The sequence below is a fragment of the Grammomys surdaster genome, unplaced genomic scaffold, assembly GCF_004785775.1.
Source record: "Grammomys surdaster isolate TR1022 unplaced genomic scaffold, NIH_TR_1.0 127, whole genome shotgun sequence".
Lineage (NCBI taxonomy): Eukaryota > Metazoa > Chordata > Mammalia > Rodentia > Muridae > Grammomys > Grammomys surdaster.
This window is the reverse complement of record NW_021604585.1, coordinates 5,770,820-5,779,869: the sequence shown is the minus strand read 5'-3', so window position 1 is coordinate 5,779,869 and position 9,050 is coordinate 5,770,820. Positions and strand designations below refer to the sequence as shown.

Genomic DNA, 9,050 nt, shown 5'->3' with positions numbered 1-9,050 from the left:
CTCTACAACTTACACAAAGGTTATTCTAAAACTGCAAAACTGACAGATACAAAAGTCAAATCTGGGGTGCATTTAGTATTAAATAGGAAGTAGACCCCTTATTCAGGGGAGCTGACTCAAGGGACTTTTCAAACAACAGGGTTTGGAAGTCTAACAATTATATTAAAAATTCTGCCATAATCCCCTAAAAAAATTCTCAACTATAAAAAAAAATAATAAGGCAATTGGAAATCAGACACTTGCAGATGAAATGAAGTCTGGGCTGGATGCACAGGCAGGGCTGGCCCGGGGCCTTCTCACAGGCCACAGAGCTAATGAGCCTCTAGCAAGAAGGCTCTCTCAGTACTGTGGAGACCGCATTGTCTTTCAGAAGTAAAGCTGCGTCTAAGACCCCACTAAGCAGTAGCCCAGCTAAGATCATCACCCTCTTCATGCTGTCAAGCCCATTACCTGGGAGGAAAATTATGCAGACAGCTTTTCTGAAGAGATCCATTTGTGCCACATGCTTATTATTCTTGGAGGTGGAGGAGGTGGCAGAGAACATGATTTCTGTTGGAAAGGTCTTTTGTTTTCTGCTGCCTTTACTTAAATGTTACTGGGGACTATTTTTAATATCCTAAAAAAGTGCTTTGAACAAATGTTAAGTGAATAGTCACACACACACACACACACACACACACACACACACACACACAAATCACGGCAAGCGCTTATATCCTCTGTGCTGTAAGAAGCCGGGTGAATAATGCTTGACTTAAGGGGGTGAAGAGAATACACTGGGAAATTATCAAGGATCTGATAGACGCCCCCAGCCTTAGGAAATTCTGAGTTCAAAAAGAAATTTAATCTTAGCTAATGTTCATTAAAGGCAAATTTCAATGAAAATTAATGTACGTGTCTTAAGTTGATGCCTTTAAACGGGTCAGTTTAAGGCCCCAAGGGTGTAAAATGAGTCAGAATTTTTCTATATATTTTGCATAGAAAGTCAAACTGCTTGAAATACATCTCATTACCAAAAAATATTTTATGGCAGACTTCCAAGCCACCACTCTGGCTCCTGCTTACTTTTGTAACAACAGAATAGTTTGGCTCATCCTTAAATTCACTATCATTTGGCCATAGAGCAGACACACTAATGAATTTCTGCATTCTGCTTACAGATTGAAATTCTGTTTAAGTTCTCAGAAAATCCAGAGAAACTACTTAAGAATAAAGGAGAATATATTTTCTTATAAAAACAATGAATTATAATAACATATTCTAACCAAAGGTGTACTTATCAAACAGCAGTGTAGGGAACACACACACACACACACACACACAACCTGAAACCCAGGGCTACTATCTTACCCTCAAAATTACAAATTTATTTTGTGCCTGCTTTTCAAAATCCCCCAATCCAAAATACCTTCAATAAGTAAGAGCTTCTTATTTATAGATTTTACTCGTTCATAAGAGATTAGAAACAATGTGAGTTGAATGTGGCTCTCCTTGGAGCCATTCTTTTAGTAAATTGATACAGAGTTATTTAAAGAACTCCAAAGTGCACCAGCTTTAACCAGGCTTTTAAAAGTTCATTTTAAACACAGTTGCTGGTAGCTATCTTTATACAAGTCTATTAGCACCATCTTTCAAAGATGATTTAGAAGTGATTTTTGGTTTTATGCCTAAAAGGAAAACAATTAAAATAAGATTACTGAAGGGGTCATGTGTTTTTATCTAAGTTGAATGATATCCCCGTCACCGATTAAAAACATGAAGACAGGCAAGCCTGAAGGAAATATTTTCACACTCCGGCCAAGAATCTTGCTAAACATCCACCATTTGGTTACATTCCAAAGCCACATTACTTTTGCACAAGATCACAATATGTATTTACAAAATAAAAGTATAAGAAAAAGCAGCGTATCCATATGCAGTCCATAAACACAGTGTAAATGCAGAGCAGATGAAAATCAGTGGGCTCGCTGGGCAATGGTGGTGTACAACTTTAATCCTAGCACTCCGGAAGCAGAGACAGGAGGAACTCTAAGTTCGAGGCCAGCCTGGTCACAGAGCGAGTTTCAGGATGGCCAGGGCTACACAGAGAAACCCTGTTTTGAAAACAACAACCAAATAAAAAACAAAACTAACAACAACCAAACAAACCAGTGGTGTTCATGCCTCAAGAGACGCTCTTCCACAGACACTGTACCATGTGTACTGCATCTTTTGTAACAAGTTAGTAACACTGTCACTTAGTTTAGATAGTGGGGTGGGGTGCTGTACAATATGAACCTGACCTGTGGGGTTGGGAAGTGTGTTACAGTGTTGTGTCTAGACGCCATGAAAAATACTGGTGTTGAAAATCTAGGCTTTCGCGTGAATTTTGACTTTGTATTCAGTTGATTACATAGTTTATATTTGGCCAAGAACTATTTTCACAAGAATATTACACTTTCCTGGCCCTTTGGCCAGGCAATGGTGACCCACGCCTTTAATCCTGGTCAGCACTTGTGAAGCAGAGGCAGTCGGATCTCTGTGAATTTGAGGCCAGCCTGGTCTATAGAGTGAGTTTCAGGACAGCCAGGGTTACACAGAGAAATCCTATCTTGGAAAAGCAAACAAAAAATAAACAGAAAAAAAAAACTAAAAAGAAAAAGAAAACAAAAAACCCTAAAAAGTAGCTCTGCTAAGGGAATCTTTTGCTATCTGGGAAGTTTGCCTCCTGGATAAAAAAAAAAAAATACTATTTCCCTTTTGACTTCTGGGAAGATAGGTCTACTCACAGATGGATATGTACAGGTCTGCTGGGCAGAAGGACGATGGGGAGAGCAAAAACACTCCCTGTATCTATGCTTACACACTTGTTACTATTTGCCTGGCCGAAGGAACCTGTGAATGGCTTTTATACAGAATTTGTTCAAGACTAGAAAGGCCCACTTACCCGATGCATCCTTAGAGACAGCAGGGAAAACCCTGTAAAAGGAAAGTGAACGTAGTGTTCACCTATAACACAGAGTCGAACCATTGGAAAGAAACCCAGACTAGGTGACATTAGAGAACCATACCCAATGCTCAATAGTCTTCCCTCCTCAAAGCACTGGGCTATCCCCTGACATTTCCTCACCTTCCCGTAAGTCACTTCACATTGTGATCTGTGCTGACTCCCTCCAGTCCAGAACTGATTGTGTTTCAGTGACAAGAGTTTTACAACCTTCACTGGTTCTTTAGCACTTCTGGGCTGGAACTGTATCTTTAGAGTCCACAGATGATAAGCCACTAATTCATTACTGAGAAAGAAGTGCCACAAATGTATAAAAGAATTCATCTTTTAAGGTTTTTTTTTTTCCTTTCTTCCTGTGACCTGGAAATGAAGTCACTGGAACAGCGTATTTATTTGATTATCCTCGGAAACCATTTCATTAACCAGCTGTTCTACAGATAACTCGATAGCATTCTTGACGAGAGAAGAAGCTGTTTCTATTAAGAGTGTTTCATACTGTTCTGAAGTTCTCCCCTCAAAATCACTGTCATTAGCAAAAACCCCCACTTGCTCATTTTCCATTGAAATTAGGAATTGCTTAGGGACATTTTTAGATTTCTTAACATCAAATTCACTGATTTCAGTGTCTGTAATGATAATAGCAATTGGCTCCATTCTTTTGCTTTCTTCTGATCTTGGTTTCTCTGTATCAATTCCATTTTCTTTCAGATCTTTTACCTGGCTCAATACAGCTTCCTCTGCCTGACCAACTGTGGGTTCCTCTGCCTGGACAACTGTGGGTTCCTCTGCCTGGACAACTGTGGGTTCCTCTGCCTGACCAACTGTGGGTTCCTCTGCCTGGACAACCGTGGGTTCTTCTGCCTGACCAACCGTGGGTTCCTCTGCCTGGCCAACCGTGGGTTCCTCTGCCTGGACAACTGTGGGTTTCTCTACCTGGACAACTGTGGGTTCCTCTGCCTGACCAACTGTGGGTTCCTCTGCCTGGACAACTGTGGGTTTCTCTACCTGGACAACTGTGGGTTCCTCTGCCTGGACAACCGTGGGTTCTTCTGCCTGACCAACCGTGGGTTCCTCTGCCTGACCAACCGTGGGTTCCTCTGCCTGGACAACTGTGGCTTCCTCTGCCTGGCCAACCGTGGCTTCCTCTGCCTGGACAACTGTGGCTTCCTCTGCCTGACTAACTGTAGCTTCTTCTGCCTGGACAGCTATGGCTTCCTCTGCCTGGCCAACTGTGGCTTCCTCTGCCTGGCCAACTGTGGCTTCCTCTGCCTGGCCAACTGTGGCTTCCTCTGCCTGGACAACCGTGGCTTCCTCTGCCTGGCCAATTGTAGCTTTCTTTGCTTGACCTACTGTTGCTTTCTTTGCCTGCCTGACTGCAGGTTCTTCTGCCTGGCTCAGTTTACCTTCCTTTGCCTGACTCAATACCATCTCCTTTGCCTGGGCCACTATAGCTTCCTCTGGCTGTTTCAGTTTACCTTCCTTTGCCTGACTCTCTGTCTGGATCACAGTAGCTTCCTCTGCATGGCCCACTGTAACTTCTGCCTGGCTTAGTATACTTTTATCTGCCTGGCTGACTGTAGCTTCCTCTGCCTGGCCCAGTGCAGTCTCTTCTGATTTCTTTCCCTCAGCTGCAGTCTTTCTCCCTCTGTCATCTTTCCCACTTGATGCACTTTCCCAGATGTCGTCACTGGGTTCTTCCTGACTGCGCTGATGCTGATGCGTGGTTGCCGGTGATGGGGGAGCAGCAGAAGTCTCTGGCCAAGGGCTCCCTGCTGCTGAATTCTCAGGTAGACTTGCTTGCTGTGGCTGTACACTTTGCTTTTCCATAATCACTTTAGCCTCCTTTTCAAGCCCTGGAGTTCCCATCTGGATAGCGGAAGACTCATGTTCTAATTCCAGTTCTATGGCAATCACATTCTCTCCTGATGGGACGCTGTTGCTTACATGTGATTCTTGGATCTCCTTACCATCTCTCACCAACACACTTTCCTGTAGGTCCTGGGTGGACCTAGTCTGGACTGCCTGGTCATCTGGCTGGGTCTGGGCTTTTATCTCTAAATCGTCTGCCTCTCCCTGGACTCTGACGTAACCCGAATCTTCTGTAAGTTTGGAATGACGACTTCTCTTTGCCCCTCTTGAGAATCTTATGCATGGAATCTTAAGTCTGGATTTTGCCTTTTTCTTAGGAAGAGCTCCATCCTCAGGCTGCACCTCAGCCTCAGATGGCTTCTGCTTCTTTGCAGACTCCGACCTTTTCCTGTGTGTCACAAGGTGTTTGATGGAGGCCCAGGCGCCCGCTGGTTGCCGCTGACCAGAACCCCCAGCTTCTGGGGCATGCTTCTTTGTCTCCTCAGCAGTCCTGGAGCCAGCTTTGGCCTTTGGTTTGTTCGCTTTCTTTCTTCTCTTGAAGCATAGTGTGGCTGTTTTTCTCTCCTGCCTCTCTTTCTGAGGACTGGCTGTCACTGGTCTCTTCTCATCCTTAGACTCTATTTGAATCTCAGAAACGCTGGTCTCCATTTTGACACTGCACTCTTTCATTCTCTGGAAACGTGTCTTCTGTCTTCCTCCTTAATTCTTTTGTGACAAGAATATCACACCAGGTCCGATTTCTCCTACGTGCCCACTCTCTTCTCGCACCACAGTTATTTCTCTGTGACTTCTTCAGGACACAAATGCCTTGTTCATCTGCTGTCCACGGTGTCTTCTTTAATTTACTCTTTGAATGAAAGCACTTTCCTGGATAAACTTCTCCTTAATTTAAAGTCCAACCTGATGAGAGAAAAAAGTAGGGTTTATTTCAGGGTATTTATTTTATTATTTTATTTTGTTTGTTTTTTCGAGACAAGGTTTTTCTGTGTAGCTCTGGCTGTCCTGGAACCCACTATGTAGCTGAGGATGTCCTTGAACTCAGAGATCCACCTGCCTCTGCCTCCCAAGTGCTGAGATTAAAGGCATGCATCATTGCTGCCTGGGGGAAGCCTATTACTTTTTAAAATATAAACTGTATCATATGGGGCATGCATTCCACAGAAAGTATGTACTAAAACAGCTTGTGGCTACAAAGTGACGCTTGGTTTTGCTCTATCGAAAAGATTCCAGTGTGAACCCAATTTTGTCAGGTTTGGGGTCACTCTGCAAGTGTGCCTAGTTATCTTCTCCATGAATTGTTTCCGGTCCCACATGGAAAGTTTAGCAAATAACAAATAAGAGAGGGTGAGGGAGGCAGGACCGCTGACTGTTGTCTCATCACACAGTGAAGAACACTGACTCGGACTTGGGAGATGACTCAAGGTGAAGTAATGACATAACTGAGCTCCCAATGGGCATCTGGGGCTTGCAAAAAGCCCTAAGCTAGATAAGGATCTAGGCGGAGTTAGAAGTAGAAAATTTGACTCTCTGGTGTTCGTTCTATTGTAGCATAAGGATTCTGTTCTAAAAATGTACATTCCACCAAGGAGGCGCTACTTTCCATACATACTCTCAGAAAAAGAAAAAAAAAATCCAGCATCACCGCTATTCTCCACTCTTCAAGCCGTTGTGTAACTTTGACATTTTCAGCCAAGCGGCTGCTACTCATGTTTCCCCACTGTAACTGCACACAGCTGGAGGTGAAGGCAACAGCCAACGCTGGTTGCGCGACTCCCGTGTACGAGGAGGCAGCAGCGCTCACACTTTCACACCCATCTCTAACCTGCACCGCAGTGTTGCAGAGTGAGGAGGTGGTGATATCTCCATCTGCAGTTAAGCAGCATGCCTGAGATTACAAAGCTAGTCGGTGGAGACAGGGCTCAGATTTAACCCAAGACTGCCTGTTTCTGAACTGCATTCCTCACTGAGCTTGGAGGTCCAAGAGAAAACGAATTGCTTTAAAATGCTAATCTGAGACTGGTTGTGTCCAGCCATGACTGTAATTCCAGCAAGTGGGAGGTAGAGCCAGGAGAATCAGTCAAGGCCATACACATAGCTATATAGTATAGTTGAGGCCAGCACCAGCTATGTGTGAGACCCTGTCTTGAGAAAGAAAAATGTATAAAACTAAGCTATTGGTCTGGGCACATAACTCAGTAACAGAGCATTGGCCTAACACGCCATAAGGTCCTGGGTTTGATCCCTAGTGCCACTAAAAAATAAATAATAATAATAATAATCTCCAGAAATGGCAAGGCTTAAAGTACAGGTATATGGAGCCGGGCAGTGGTGGCGCATGCCTTTGATCCCAGCACTTGGGAGGCAGAGGCAGGTGGATTTCTGAGTTCGAGGCCAGCCTGGTCTACAGAGTGAGTTCCAGGACAGCCAGGGCTACACAGAGAAACCCTGTCTCAAAAAACCAAAGGTGACTAGCTAACAACAGCTCCATTAATTTTAGGTGATAGATAGCCTGAGTTAGGCACAGGGGCTCCTTCCTTTCGTGTATATTCTTCACTGAGCTTTCACTTGGGTACCAGTTCCTAATTGTATGTAGAACTGGAACCCTGAAAAATCATTTTAAGAGCTAAGGATTTTTTTTTCTTTTTAAGGATAAGTATTGAATGCTTCATCTTCCTACAAAGAAACATAAAATTCTAGATGAACGATGGAACTAATATAAGATTCTTCACACACCTTAGCAGTAGAACCCAGTCTTAATGGTTCCAAGTCTTCTTTCCCTGAGCCCTCAGCGCCCTAGACAGCATTCCTTCTAAGCAGAGGATGTGTGTATTAATAGAAGAAATATTCAAATGAGATTATATTCTAGAAAGTGTCTGAAACTAACCTAAATGGCCTAGATGATTGCACGAGAGGCTTTTAACGTACATCATTTAGAGATCAACCCCCCAACAAGTGTACGCGAAGCAGGGAAAGGATGCAGCCTGCTGGCGTTAAAACTTTGCAGAGTGTTAAGACTGCAAATGATTCGCCTTTACCTTCGAGAGGAGCACTATCGTCTTGGAAGCCTTAAAGTCCCTGTTGTCCTTTCCCTCGTGTCTAAGGCCACAGAAAACAACCACAATCCCTTCCCCCTTGAGCAGCAGAAAGCAACCACTATCAGAGCAAGGAACATTTCCCAGCAGTAGACACGAACCGCGAAGCATCCTCCCGGAGGAAGGACTCTGCAAGCTATGGCAGGAGACAGAGCTCAGGATAAAGTGCTCAGAAAGGAAAATACCGGGGGCGTGGAACAGATAGCCCAGCTTCAAGCTATCTGCAGAATTATCATAGCCCGAAGCCGAAAATCACTGTTCCCCAGAAAACCCCTAAAGAAGGAAAAGGGTTAGGCAGCTGGTGCCAAGGCAGCAGCTGCAACGCGTGCGAAGCGAGCGGGCGGCAGAACTGCCCAGGGTCACCCACCTGGAGCCGCCTGAGGATCGGCGACCTTGCAGTCGTGTCCCTCACAATCTGGTGACCAGGACCCCGGGTCTGCCGCCGTTACCTCGGCTCAGTGCACCAGATTCTGACCCAGAGCTTCTGGTCTTGCCTCTACTTACCCAGATCCTCGAGGTCTTAGGCCAGTCCTGCTCCCGAGGTCGAGGAGCACGGGCCCCAAACAACCGGGAGCCGGGGACACCACGGAACGCGCAGCCCTCTGCAGAGGGACCGCAGCCGCGCGCCCCCTCCCCAGCGCGGAGAGAGACAGCTGGCCGCGCCAATGCGCGTGGAGCAGTGGGGCGGGGCTACGGCCGGGGGCGGGGTGAACTCAGCCAGCCACCTGCCAGCCGGCAGTCCCGCCGCCGGGGAGAGACCTCCGTGCTCCCGCCCCGGACGCATCCCCGCTGCATAATGACATCAGGGTCCGGGTTGAGGGACCACTAAGGCAGAGCAGGAGGACTGCGAGAAGAGGGTAGAGGCCCCTATTTCCTGAGACGCACATCCGTTAAAAAGCCTGTTTGAATTTATAAGGTTCCCACTGTGAATCCCTTTGGAACATTAAAGACAAGGTAGAAAGCATATCTTCAAATAAAGATTGATGGGAAAGGTGGCTCAGAGGTGAACAGCAGGGGATTTGTGTGAAGCAGAGAATTTGAGTTCGATCTCCATACTCACAACCACCTGTAACCAGCTCTAGCGGGATCTTTTGCAAAAACAA

The 9,050-nt window shown here is 45.5% G+C and overlaps 1 protein-coding gene across 1 annotated transcript; it reads right to left on the bottom strand.

Moving 5' to 3' along the window:
- Window positions 1-2,572: 2,572 nt before the first annotated feature.
- Akap5 (A-kinase anchoring protein 5) lies at window positions 2,573-8,531 on the bottom strand. The gene is made up of 2 exons (XM_028790079.1): window positions 8,452-8,531; window positions 2,573-5,755 (listed from the first exon to the last, which is right to left on the bottom strand). Exon 2 carries the CDS (start codon window positions 5,522-5,524, stop codon window positions 3,359-3,361), a length of 2,166 nt encoding a protein of 721 aa, XP_028645912.1. The 5' UTR covers window positions 5,525-5,755; window positions 8,452-8,531; the 3' UTR covers window positions 2,573-3,358.
- Between the last annotated feature and the right edge of the window lie 519 nt (window positions 8,532-9,050).

What these genes read in the sequence shown, in the direction of transcription:
- Akap5 (XM_028790079.1), bottom strand. Translation starts at nt 5,524, where the DNA reads ATGAAAGAGTGCAGTGTCAAAATGGAGACCAGCGTTTCTGAGATTCAA.